At 46.2% G+C, this 14,237-nt stretch overlaps 1 protein-coding gene across 1 annotated transcript in view; it reads left to right on the top strand.

The window, feature by feature from the left end:
- The window catches only part of DAAM1 (dishevelled associated activator of morphogenesis 1), a 164,297-nt gene that overhangs the window by 64,645 nt on the left and 85,415 nt on the right, over positions 1–14,237 (top strand). Inside the window, exon 2 of the mRNA XM_063290469.1 lies at positions 394–617. Within this exon, the coding sequence (XP_063146539.1) occupies positions 435–617 (183 nt within the window). The 5' untranslated portion in view covers positions 394–434. The remainder of the gene's footprint in view (positions 1–393; positions 618–14,237) is intronic.

Here is a 14,237-nt window from a genome sequence, read left to right as displayed (position 1 = left end):
GCACATCCAGGAGACTAAGTTGGCTGTTCGCTTCATTTTGAAGCCTTGTTGGCTCTTTGTCTCAAGAACTCTGTGTAGAAAGCAATAAAGTCATGCTCCAGTTACAGCGGTAGGTATAATCCAATAGCATTTGTTTTGAAATAACACATGTGAAATAATGAAGGTTACCTGTAAGCACGGAGGTCAGAAGAGTAATAGAAACAACGTGATATGAAAACTGCTTGTTAAAGAACAAAGGCTCGAAGGGATGATTAGAGTCAAAGGAATATCAGGTCTTGATGAGTTTATAAAACTAAATGAGCTCATACGGTCTGCTGCATAGTTACCAATCAAAACTTTAATATTACCATCTGTTCTCAATCTCTTTCTCTCTCTCTCTTTGTTCCCATTTAGGATTTAGTGTCTAGAAAGAAACAAGAGTTAGGATTGCTGCCATGGCCCCTAGAAAAAGGAGTGGGCGAGGGATTTCTTTCATCTTCTGCTGCTTCCGAAGTAACGATCACCCGGAAATCACGTATCGCCTGCGGAATGACAGCAACTTTGCCCTGCAAGCCATGGACCCTGCATTACCCATGCCTCCGGTGGAGGAGCTGGATGTTATGTTTAGTGAACTTGTGGTGAGTGATGGCATTGTATTAAGTTGGTGGAGTTTAGAACTCAAAAATCTTCCGTAGTTGGGAGGAATGATTTTAAAATGCTAGGGAAAAGGTAGTGATGGTCCATAAAGAGTGCCTATAGAGAGAAGTGAAAATTTATCAGACTTTTGCACGATCTGAGTTAAATCTTCTTAATATTGGGCAAATTATTGTGACAAACATAGCAACTTTTATGACCTAGTATGCGACAACTCAGGAAATATTGTGCCATGGGTTAAGAGGAGATGCATCAGTATTTCGTTGATAAGTGACAATACCATATACTGTATATTTTCCAGTAAACAAAACAGAAGTCATGCATTTTTCTATAAGAAGTGCAGCTATTGTTTATTCCTGACTGGGTACATACATTGAGTTAAATTGCAATCCTTTAAAATGTGATTTGTTCACTAGGACATAATTGGCTGGGTTAATATATAATAATAGGGCATAAACCACAGCACAAGTCACAGTGAGAAGATTTACCCAACTGACCAAATGCGAACCAAACAAATCACATTTTTGGGTAGAAATTTCTATGGAAGATATTCCCCAGACGTGACTCCACAGTGGTCATGATGGCTTTTGACTGATGTGTGAAACTGCTGGAGCAGTTAGACTGGATTCATACAGCAGGCCAAGGCATCGTGTGGTTGGCTTTCACTTAGCGTGTTGTGTAAATCCAGCCACTGTGATTTGTGAAACGTGGTTTAGGGCTTTGTGTGGTATGAAACCTAGCCAATTGTGTTCTATTCAAGAAACCACAGTTATATAAACAGTGGAAACAATGGTTTAATATGACAGGTAAACCCAGTCATAGTAAGTATCAAGAGAGGTTTAGCAACCTGTTCAGGTAGCAGGTATACAGCATTGTAACCACAGTGCAGCAGTCTCTGTACCAGAGAGAGAGAATCCATCCAATGCATTTAAAACCCCTCTATTAAAGAAAAATCTAGGAGTTTTGTGAACGCTGTCATGCCAGCCTCCATACCAAAATGTGGGGTCTTGTCAATCCATCTCCAGATTAACTCCCTGTTCTCAACCTCTTTTGCATGCCCTTTATTTCCTCTCCTTTTTCTTGTTTTGGTTCAGTGAAGACTAACTTCATTTTTTTAAGCAACTTTTTGAAGAACTTTTGGGCTTCGGCAGATAGTTCTCACTTGCACCTAAGGCTTGGGTGCAGTGGATAACCGCTGCGCTTTGCGATCAGATGAATGGACACATTGGATAAACAGATGTACTGGATAATTAAATCTGCCAGGAGGCCACAGTTTATATGGAGATAAGAACCAAGATGGTGACCAGGAGCAGACACTGATCGCGGCTCCTGGGGGGGGGGGGATCCGGGTCTTTGAGAACCCCACGGGCCTTGTCCCCAGCCCCTTCCTTAAGGGGCTTGGGGGTAGAGGCAGACCCTGTTTAAAATTTTGGGCTCTCTGGCCTCTGGCACCTGCTGCTGGCATTAGAGACAGCGGAAGCCCCCCCCCCCCCGGGTGGAGCAGCAGAACGCGGCGGACCTTTGGGGGAGCTGCAGACTCCATAGAGCCTCTGTGGATGAGGGAAACTCCCGTGGATTCGGGGAGACCTCCGCAGACCTGGGTGGACCCTGGATATCTGGTTGGACCTCGGAGGCCCTGGCAGACGCCTGATAGAACGCGGTGGTGCTTGCAAGATTGCAAGATTCTGGGAGAACGCGGTGGGCCCTGGGGTGGATTCCCTTCATGGGAAACGGTGGACGCGGCTGCCTTGGGACAGCGGTGGACTCTGGTAGACCACAGGAGATCTTCGGTGGTCCCAGGCAGACCCTGGCGGACTCTGGTAGACCCTGGCAGACCCGAGAGACCCTGGCAGATCTGGATGGCCTCAACAAGGTGGCAGAATATGGCAGGCCTTGGGGGTGGAGTCCCATGGTGTGGAACAGAGGACCGCGGGCCCCTTGGGACAGTGGTGGATCTTGTGAACTCTGGCAGGTCCCGGAGGACCCGGGCAGTCTTGGGACGGTGGCAGAGTGTGATAGGCCTTGCTGGTGGAGTCCCTTCATCGGAGAGGTGGAACGGGACCTCGTGGTAGTGGACTCTGGTGGAACCCTCATAGACATCAGTGGACTCTGGGGATTGTTGGGGGTTCTTGGGCTCCGTGTTCGGGGGCCCGGGAAAGTGGTGAACTGTATATGGAAAGGCCTGGTGACTTCTTGGGGGTTTTGAATAGCATAGGGGACCCAGGGGTTGTGGATGGAGCAGGCCTCAGTGGTAGGGGGAAGGGAGTAGGGAGTTTGGAGGGGTGGACAGGTCACGCCCATTTTGTTACAGGTGGCAGAGTGGTTTTGTGGGCCCCTTAGAGTGAGTGTGGGCTTACCCCCAGGGCTGAGAGTACACGGAGGGAGCCCAAGATTGGATGGGGGTGTGTAAGAGTACCCACCCCTGAGTGAGAGACAGGAGGTGGGTAGGAATGGGTGCCCCCCCCCCCCGTGACCAGTGAGAGAGGTGGCAGGGTGGACACAGTGAGTGAGTGGATGCGGGGGGGTAGGCCCCAACAGCGCCGAGAGCAGGAGCTGGTGTGCTGGAGGGCCTGCCTCCACCTGAGGTTGATTGAGGGTGGGAGGATGTGTGCACGGGGGAGGGGACCCTTGCGTCATCCCAGGGTGGCCAGTGGTTCAGGAGTGGAGGCAACTGGGCCTGGCAACTCTGGGGGTTATAGGGCAGGTTTCACTATCGAGGTGGTGACGGGCGAGGGATGTTATGATGGGAACTGGAGGGCAGGCCATCTCCAGGCAAGATGCTCCTGGGGTTTGTTACCGGTAGCGTGTTCCAGCCCTCCAGGTTCATACCCAGGTCGTGGTCAGCAGATCCCTGAGGGCCCTGGTCTCCGGCTGCTGCTTTTGAACGCCAGGTCAGTCAACAACAAAGCCCCCCTTATAAGTGCCTTGATCACAGAGGAGGGGGCAGACCTGGCATGTATCACTGAGACCTGGCTGGGCCCAGAAGTGGGGGTAGCCCTTTCAGAAATGTGCCCGGCCAGGTTTCAGGTGTGGCACCAGCCGTGACACCGGGGCAAGGGAAGTGGGATGGCAGTTGTCATCAGAGAATCTCTAGTAATCTTCAGAGGTACTGCTCCACAGGTGGCCAGTTGTGAGACCCTGTTTTTCAAGTTGAGTTCCGGAGAACAGTTGCGAGTGTTGCTGCTATACCAGCCTCCCTGCTGCGTGGCAACCTCCCTGCCGAGCTGCTTGAGGCCGTCTCGGGGCTGGCGGTGGAGTTATGGTCTTGGGGGACTTCAACCTGCCTTCTCTGGGGCGTGCCTCAGATGCAGCTCAGGAGTTCATGGCTACCATGGCAGCCATGGGCCTGTCTCAGATTATTCGGCACCCAACTCGAGACAGTGGCCTCCCTCCGGACTTGGTTTTCTTGTCGGAGCAGTGGCAATGTGATCTGAGGGGAGAAGTAGATCTGTCCCCATTGTCATGGTCAGACCACACGCTGGTGGTCCTGAGATTCTCTTGTGCTGCCCCCCTCCACAGGGAGGCAGGACCTATTCAGTTGGTCCGCCCCCGGCGACTGATGGACCCAGTAGGGTTTCAGAAGGAGCTGGGTGTTATACCCGGGGATCTGCTGCATGGTCCAGCAGAGGTCCTGGCCGCAACCTGGAATAGAGAAGTGGCCGGGGCCTTGGACAGGATCACACCTGTGCAGCCTCCCTTGCCCACTCTAACCTGGCACTCCCCGTGGTTTATGGAGGAACTGCAGGTTTTGAAGAGGGTTAAGAGATGCCTAGAGCACCACTGGAGGAAGACAAAGACTGAATCTGACTGAACACAAGCTAGAGCCGCTATTAAGGCCTACCTTGTGGCAGTAAGAGCGGCGAAACGCCAATATTTCTCCACTCTTATTGTGTCTGCAGAATGCCACCCAACAGCCCTGTTTAAAATTACACAATTGTTATTAGGTGGGGGGGCTCTGTCTCCCACCTACAGGGCCGTGCAGAGGGGTTTGCTGATCATCTGCAGGATAAAATCACTCAGATTCGGTCCAAGTTGGACTCTAAGCATGGGGCAGAGTCTGGGGAGATGCTGAGGGAACGTACTTACCCTGTTATCTGGGAACAGTTTGATCCTGTTGGGCCTGAGGAAGTGGACAGGATCCTCCGGACTGTAAATGCCACCACGTGTCATCTGGACCCATGCCCTTCCTGGCTTTTGAAAGCAGCCCGGGAGGTGACATGTGGTAGGGTCCAGGCAATGGTTAATGAATCTTTGAGGGAGGGAGTGGTTCCAGTTGCCTTTAAAGAGGCACTGGTACACCCCCTCCTCAAAAAGCCATCACTAGACCCTACTGTTCTGGACAATTTTCATCCAGTCTCCCACCTCCCCTTTTTGGGGAAGGTGGTTGAGACAGTGGTGGCATTACAACTTCAGAGGATTCTGGATGAAATGGATTATCTAGACCCCTTTCAGTCAGGTTTCAGGCCGGGATATGGGACAGAGACCGCATTGGTCGCACTTATGGATGATCTCTGGTGGGAGCGGGATGGAGGCAGTGCATCCATCCTTGCTCTCCTTGATCTCTCAGTGGCTTTCGATACCATCGACATGGTATCCTTCTGGGATGGCTCAGGGAATTGGGGGTGGGTGTCGTGGTTTTGCGCTGGTTCACCTCCTTCCTCCAGGGCCGGTCCCAGTTGGTGGTGATAGGAGATGAGAGATCCGACCCTCAACCCCTGCTGTGCGGGGTGCCGCAGGGTTCGGTTCTCTCCCCTCTCCTATTTAACATCTACATGAAACCGCTGGGTGAGATCATCTGTCACCATGGGATGAGGTGCCATCAGTATGTTGATGATACTCAGATATATATCTCCATCCTAGGTGAAGTAAGTGATGCGGTGGCTGCCCTCTCTCAGTGCCTGGGGGCTGTGGGGGTCTGGATGGGGAACAACAGGCTTCAGCTGAACCCTGGTAAGATGGAGTGGCTGTGGATTGATGGCTCCTAAGTATCTGGGAAGTTGTCATCTTTAGTTCTGGATGGGGTTGCACTGCCCTATTCAGAACCAGTGTGTAACTTGGGCATCCTCCTGGACTCACAACTCCTGCTCGAAGAACAGATGGAAGTCGTGGCCAGGAGGGCCTTTGCACAACTTCAGGTTGTGCGCCAGTTACACCCTTTCCTGGATCAAGATGCCCTCCGGACAGTCACTCATGCCCTGGTCATCTCCCATATAGACTATTGCAATGCGCTCTACATGGGGCTACCCTTGAAGAGTATCCGGAAGCTTCAGTTGGTCCAAAATGTGGCCGCGCGAACAGTGATGAGTGCTCCAAGGTCAGCACAAGTAACACCTTTATTGTGTGAGCTGCATTGAGTTCCAGTTTGCTTCTGGGTCCAATTCAAGGTGTTGGTTATCACCTTTAAAGCCCTACATGGCATGGGGCCAGGTTACCTGAAGGACCATCTCATCCCCATAACATTGACCCGCCCCACCTGATCATGCAGAGAGGGCATGTTATGGACCCCGTCTGTAAGAGAATTTCCTCTGGTGGGGTCCAGGAGGCGGGCCTTCTCTGCAGTGGCACCTGCACTTTGGAACATTCTACCCCCCGAGGTGAGGCAGGCCCCTTTGCTCCCGACCTTCTGGAAGGGTTTGAAGACCTGGTTCTGCCACCTTGCCTGGGATGGGAAGGGCAACAGCTCTTCCTGGGGGTGGCTGGTGATGTAGAGTTCTCCCTAGCGAATGGAAATTTCCCACTTGGATTCCCTATTTATATTTATTTATTATTTTAGTATTGTAGGTGTTGACTCGGTGATTTTATGATGTTGAGGTTTTAAGGAGAATTTTATTGTAAGCCGCCCAGAGTCCCCCTTTTGGGGGGAGATGGGCGGTAATAGAAATGTGATAAATAAACAAACAAACAAACAAATAAATAAATAAATAAAGTAGTTGGTGTTATCGCCTTGTAATACCTATCTCTTCTTTTCTTTTTAATTGGTGTATGTATCCAGTTGAGTGTTGCATTTCAACGTTAGCTAAATGGCTTGGAAACTCCTACAGCGACTTTATAAGCTTACTGGGTAACATTTGGAGCATAGTCAGAAAATGAGAAAGGGAGCAAAATATATTTGGCAGCTACACCCACTGGTATTATGCAACTCCTTGGCCTCTCTGTCAGGCAGGCTTAGTTTGCTGTCATATAGGAATATATTTAATTGCCTTGGCTCAAACAGAAAAGATGACTTGATTATGTTCAGAAACATTGGAATCCTCTCTGACAGAAGCTCATAGTCAAACAAGTGAACTTCAGTATCATTCAAAATTTGATAATATTAGGACAAGATTCCATTTGATATGTGGATTTAATATTTCTGCTGGAGAGAATATTTAAAATTTCTGCTGGACTTTTTTTTTTAAATAGTTCCAGTTAATTTGGATTTTGTGTTAAGCATTTTCAGCTTTATAGAACAGGAAAAATGGAAAGCAAAGATTGGCTTGGAGAAAAATTTCCACTGCATTTGGTCTCAGTTGAAAGCACTCTTTACAAGTAATAAAAAAAAAAAGTCACTTCAGGAAAGAAGCTTGAGTGAAAACATGTTTGACAAGTTTGAGTTATGAATATTGAATTATGAGTAAGTTTGAATTATGAATTCCCCCTCCCCAAGAGTATTCAAATGTATCTACAGGTAGTCCTCATTTAGTGACTGCCTCATTTAGGAACCATTCACAGTTCGATGCGATGAAAAAGTAACTTTATGACCGATCCTCTTCACAGGTCTGTAAAGCAAAGGAAAGCTGAAGGAAGATCATAAGCAGAGTCGCAGTTTCACTTAGCGACTGCATCACTTAACAACTGATTGCCATCCCAATTGTGGTCACTAAACAAGGACTACCTGTATTTTCAAACCAAGCCTTGATAGCTTTGTTATTTAGTAAGAGAACACAGTAAGGGTACAGAAATAAAATGACTATGACTTTACTAACATTATTAAGGCTAAGCTGAAGTTTTGTGTGAAAGGTGAAAGGTCCCCCATGCAAGCACCGAGTCATGTATGACCCTTTGGGGGGATGCCACTTTCGTGAAGTTTTCTTGGGAGGCTATAGAGCGGGGTGGTTTGCGATTGCCTTCCCCAGTCATCACCTTCCCCAGCAAGCTGGGTACTCATTTTACCAACCTCGGAAGGATGGAAGGCTGAGTCGACCTGAGCCGGTTACCGGAGAATCCAGCTTCCACTGGGATCGGACTCAGGCCGTGGGGAGAGTTTTGGTTGCAATACTGCTGCCTACCACCCTGCACCACACGAGGCTGTTCTTAAGCTGAAGTTTTACCTAAATCAAAATACTTAAGAAAGGAGCTGACAACCTACCACACTGAGCAGGGAATTTAGTAAGAATTGGTTCAGAATATAACCCTTCAGAAGAAAAGAAAGAACAGTAGGAAAACAGGAACGAAAATAAGGCATAAAAATAAGAATAAAGTTTCACAACATCATTATCACAGTTATCAGCATCTCATCTCCTGCTGAATTCTCTTGTGTATTGGCTTCTGTAACACAGAGATACTGTAGCAGCAGGTTGTAGGAAACCCTGAGCTTTACACAGATAAAAAAAATGTAATGAAAAAAATCTTAACAGGGAGATTTGTAATTCTTCCAAAACAGCCAAATGAGAACTGAATATGTTAATACTGTTGTTGCTGTTTATTCGTTTAGTCGCTTCCGACTCTTCGTGACTTCATGGACCAGCCCACGCCAGAGCTTCCTGTCGGTTGTCAACACCCCCAGCTCCCCCAGGGACGAGTCCGTCACCTCTAGAATATCATCCATCCATCTTGCCCTTGGTCGGCCCCTCTTCCTTTTGCCCTCCACTCTCCCTAGCATCAGCATCTTCTCCAGGGTGTCCTGTCTTCTCATTATGTGGCCAAAGTATTTCAGTTTGGCCTTTAATATCATTCCCTCAAGTGAGCAGTCTGGCTTTATTTCCTGGAGGATGGACTGGTTTGATCTTCTTGCAGTCCAAGGCACTCTCAGAATTTTCCTCCAACACCACAGTTCAAAAGCATTGATCTTCCTTCGCTCAGCCTTCCTTATGGTCCAGCTCTCGCAGCCATATGTTACTACGGGGAACACCATTGCTTTAACTATGAGGACCTCTATTGTCAGTGTGATGTCTCTGCTCTTAACTATTTTATTGAGATTTGTCATTGCTCTTCTCCCAAGGATTAAGCGTCTTCTGATTTCCTGACTGCAGTCAGCATCTGCAGTAATCTTTGCACCTAGAAATACAAAGTCTTTCACTGCTTCTACATTTTCTCCCTCTATTTGCCAGTTATCAATCAAGCTGGTTGCCATAATCTTGGTTTTTTTTAGGTTTAGCTGCAAGCCAGCTTTTGCACTTTCTTCTTTCACCTTCATCATAAGGCTCCTCAGTTCCTCTTCATGTTAATACTGACTGACTGCTATATGTGTGAGGCAAAGAGGGAGAGAAAACTAGAGTGGAAGATTGAATGGAATGCCTGAACATCTGAGTAGAAACATTCCGTATTGCAATATTTTGTTTTTTATCCCATCTTTGCTTATATATGGTTTTGTTGGTTTCCCAGAAACACAAGTGGGCAGCCTTAGGCATGCAGGCAGCATGAGAGGCCTTGATGACTCCTTTCAGCCATGCTTTTCCTGCTATCTAATACCCCCAATGTGCTGTTGCTGCCAAAAACTGTCTGGGCGGGAGGGGACATTCTGCAGGCAAGATGTGACCCACATGTCTTTTTATATAGTATATTTGTGTTCTTGGTGGACTATCATGCCTCTGAATGGGGAGGATGTGTGTAGTGTTCACTTCTGTGCCCCCAGCCATGTTATTATAGAGCCCAAGAGTGGTCCCATATATAAGCTCATACTGAAGCTTTCCTTATTTTCTGAAAACTTAATTGCTTATAATAGAGAAATGATACACTTAATCCATACAAATCCTTGGGTTACCTCCCCAAGTATACTACATTTGATGAAGATCAATTCATATTTGGCCAGACTCAGGAACATTCCCAGCCAGGTGTAATTCTAAAAATCTGAACATCAAAAAAAGGCTTGGAATGGTGAAACTGCATTCAGAGCACAAAAACACTTTGTGGACAATAATTTAGAAGCAGCCTAATTTTTTCACGTATGGTTAGAAATTCAGAAAGAGCAGCATAGCCTGTTATCTCAGGCTTTCCCTGGTGTCTTGCGTCTTTGGAAGTAAGGGAGAAAAATGGCCACAGCCACCCCTGCCCCAGGCTCCTCTAGGGAGCATCTACCCAAGCTCTGGATGGGTTCTGGAGCTGGCACACTTGGAACCCGCCCTGAGAGTAGACTCATCAGCCTCTGCTTCCCCAGAACTCCTTCAGGTGTGTTTTATTTCATCCATCTTCCTCCGCTTCTGACAGCAAGTGAGAGGAGAAATCACAGCAGCAGCATCTGCAGCTATAGCATCTCATGACTGCGTATGAGAGGCAAGGCAGGTGTGAGGTAGTTGGGCAAGGCATAGGAATGATCTGTTCTTGGCCACCAATATCTCTCTCTGGGAGTTCCCTGGTTCAGCTTGGCCACCCACTAATGAGCGCTGCTGCTGGCCCAGCAGAACTCGCTGTCTCACTTTCTCTAGCCAGCCCAGTGAAAAGGCAGCCTGAGCCAAGTGCAAGAATATTCTTGGCTTGATCTATGATGGTCTTCCCTGAGAAGTTGGGCTGGCAAAACTAGAGAGTGATTCCTGCTCACTTGTGGTGTCAGTTAGCTGGGCCAAGCATGGGATTGATCTCTGCTTGGCCAGCAATAACACCTGTTGGGTTGGCTGGGCAAATGGAAATGTTCCTTTGCTGCCTTCAGTCACAAGCACTATTGGTGGGCAAATAGGGATCGTTCTTTCACTCTGCACAGGAAGCCTGACTGTAAGATCACCTGGGGGGACACAGCAGGGGTTCCTAGACCACTGTTTCTCAACCTTGGCAACTTTAAGATGGGTGGACTTCAACTCCCAGGGTTCCCCGGCCAGCCATGCTGGATGGGGAATCCTGGGAGTTGAAGTCCACCCATCTTAAAGTTGCCAGGGTTGAGAAACACTGTCCTAGACAGATAACTCTTTATCCCTGGCAGGGCGTGTTATCTGTGCAAGTCAAGTTTCTGTTTTCCATCCTCATCACTCTCACTTACAAACACACACACACACACATATTAATTCCATGGACTAGAATCATTTTTTTGAATATGTTACTGATACATTTATGGAAGTAAATGCCATTGATCACAGTGGGACTTAAATGTGAGGAAATGTTCCTGTTGTTGCTTATATCCTACCTTACATTTATGATGAGATTCAAGTTTGGTATGTATAGAATTTGTAAGCAATCCCACCCAGCACAGACTAGAGTCCATCTGCTTAATTTTTGCAATGCTAATACTACATCTGCCTTCAGATCTGAATTACGCTAAAGCATAGGCTCTAGACGGAGTGGTGAAGTGGGGGCATCACAAAAATAATATGAGATTTTGTATGTTCTAAATATATTTTATTGCATGTTGGATTGAACAAATCATTTTGAATTCATTGACACTTATCACTGGAATAAAAATAAAATATCATTATTGGAATAAGATGTTGGCTCTTGGGGGTTCAATATTACATTATCGTATTGTCACTTGTATTTAGGTTTTAAATTTAAGCCACACTCCTGATACCTGCTAATGGTTTGGGAAACCTATAAAGAGTCCTCTGAAAAATGATTTTAAAGTATTTTTGGATCCTTCCATGTAAATTAATGTAACACAATTTTATTTACTTATTTTTTTTTATCATAACATGATTCTTAATCAGCCCCTCAGGAGGATATCATGGAAACTTTCATTAGTTTAACCACAGTGGTTCCCAAAGCATCCTTTCTGGGAACCACGGGAAGTTCACTCTAATACATTTAGGAACTTTTGGGTAGGGAGAAGGCTACTGTAATGACTATAATTTAACTATAACAAAATATGTTTTCTTTCTTTCTTAATGTACTAAGGTGGTTTCAAAAGGAAATGAATGCCATGTAGTCTTTAGAGTTACAAATTGTGTGAAATCTCTGTGATCTAAAATGTAAAACACAAAGTGTATTGTACTGTTCGGTGTCTATGGTGTCTGCTAACAGGAAAAACATATTGGAGATAAGAGCAGGTAGAGGTTATTGCCCCTGTTTGCTCCATGGTATCACTTTATCCTGTAATAGCTCACTTAGACTTCGTGAATCTGAAGGACAGTCAGGTAGAAGCTTTAACAGGCAAAAAGAAACTCTCAGCTTACATTGACGTTCAGTTCTTCTTGTACGATTTATTCATAAAACTTGCTGAGATGGGCGGCCATAGAAATCGAATAAATAAATAAAATAAATAAATAAAACAGAGCCTTAATAAAAGGCATGCAAATCTAATCATCAAAATTTTTTGTTTAAGGTGAAAACATAGGATCATCTTGATTTCCAGCTCTGCTTCAAAAACTCAGGAAATCAGAACATCAGGACTGTACATATCACACCACAGAAGTAGTCATAAAAGACGTTGCTTAATCTCATATATATATTCTAGAGGTGACGGACTCATCCCTGGGGGTGTTGACGACCGACAGGAAGCTCTGGCGTGGGCTGGTCCCTGAAGTCACAAAGAGTCGGAAGCGACTAAACGAATAAACAACAACAATCTCATATATTCTAATGGATGTACAAACCCACTTAGAGTCCCTCTTTGGGGGGAGATGGGTGGCAGTATAAATTTGAGAAATAAATAAAGTAAGTCGAGGTCCACCTTGAGCCATGGAGAAATAGCATCTCCAGAGACAGATACGCAAGAGCTCCACTTTCCCCACTCATTTGACAGTGATGCATCCCTGGCCTGGGTGCAGAATCGCAGCTCCCACCCACTGCTTATTAACCTCTCTGGCTCCCAGAGCAAGCAGCTGCCCTGTCTTAGTTCCTCCTGCAGAACTGCCAAAGCAAATCAAGTCCAAGCATGTAAATAAGAGCCAATCTTTCACAGGCAAAGCAAGATTCCTCTTGTACCAAGTCCCTTGCTGAATGGCTGCCATGACTGGCCATTATCCCATTTCTGGCACTTGTAGACCCCAGACCCCCTCTGAGAGGGAGGCCACCTCATCCCTGCCATCTGTCAGGATTTGGTCTGCTCTTGGGGGAAGAGTCTTTCACAAAAGGCAGCCAGGCTTGGCTCGGCCTTTGTTGCACTTCCCAGATGCTCCATATAGCCTGGGTTGCCTGGGCAACCCACAAGCTTTTTCCTGGTTTGGGCATGGGGCCCGCCCTGTTGACTTCCAGCATCTCCTCTCCGATTAATGACATGGCCAGATTTAAAGTCAGAATTGGAGACTGATGGGTGAGTGTGGGAGGCAAAGCCACGACCTGAGCAAAAGTGTCTGATCTCTGGGCAGTTGCCAAGTGAATTCGGCAGTGCTTGGTAGACTAGGATTTGAAAGACCTCCTTTGCCCTTCTCTCTCATTTCCCCCTTCCCCATTTTCTTGTATTGTCGCCCCATTTGGCTGCAGCTTTTGCATGATGCCCCTGATTCATTTGTCCATCAAAACAATGAATGGGATTTACTTCTAGCCCAGTTAGCTTCTTTTTAGCTCTATTTGGACATGCAAATAGCATCTTGCCTATAGCATGAGTGGGGAGGGGATGACTCAGCCCAGTTTCCTCCATTGCATCCAAGCTGAACTCCACAAACAGTGGAGCAAGGAGGGGGAGAAAACGCCCAAAGCAGAGCATCTACTCAGTTGCAGTTCATGTTTCTGCTGCCAGAGTTCTACATCGCACAATGCCCAGCCTTGCCTTCAGGCTCCATCGGGGTAGCAGGTTTCCAGTAGAGAAGGTGACTTTCTCCCTTGGACAATGCGAAATGCATGGGTTGAAACATCCAGAGCTCAATGACATGTGAAAAAACAGGCACAAAACATGTTGGCATAAAGCCCATCTTACGTTTGCAAAGTTATTGTTATTGATATTATCTGAATTTATATCAAAATGGCCATGGTGCAGCAAAACAATAGAAACAATGAAATGAAACCCCCCATGGTAAAAGTATAAAATAGTAACATCCTGCATGGTAAACAATAAACATTAAAACATCCACTGTAAACAAAATAGCAAGAACTGTAACATTCTGATGGTATAATTACATCAGTAAATAATAATTAGCTGTAAACAATCTCACAATAAATATACACTCATGCTCCTAAAATTCACTGTTTAAATCTATCAAAGTGCCTCCATAAAAGTTCAATCTTCAGTGCCTTCCCCTTGGTACTTGGTACATCTGGCTCACAAGCCTGGGGCAGAGGATCTGCAGCCCTCCAGGTGTTGCTAAACTACCATTTATGTAACTTTTATCTTTAATCTTTATCTTTCTATATTCAATTCCTGATATTTCTATGCAGCTGAATTTAGGAAAGGTAAAGATTAAAGATAATTGTTACATAAAATTGTATATTTATGCATCATTGCCTCTCCCATTCCAACTTATTTTATATGGTAAACCATTTTGACCAGGGTTATGTATATTTCTTTTATTATTCTAAAAGAGAAACTACCTAAACTGCTATTAAGA

This window comes from Candoia aspera, chromosome 1 (assembly GCF_035149785.1).
Source record: "Candoia aspera isolate rCanAsp1 chromosome 1, rCanAsp1.hap2, whole genome shotgun sequence".
NCBI classification, from domain to species: domain Eukaryota; kingdom Metazoa; phylum Chordata; class Lepidosauria; order Squamata; family Boidae; genus Candoia; species Candoia aspera.
This window is presented reverse-complemented; position numbering and strand designations above follow the sequence as displayed.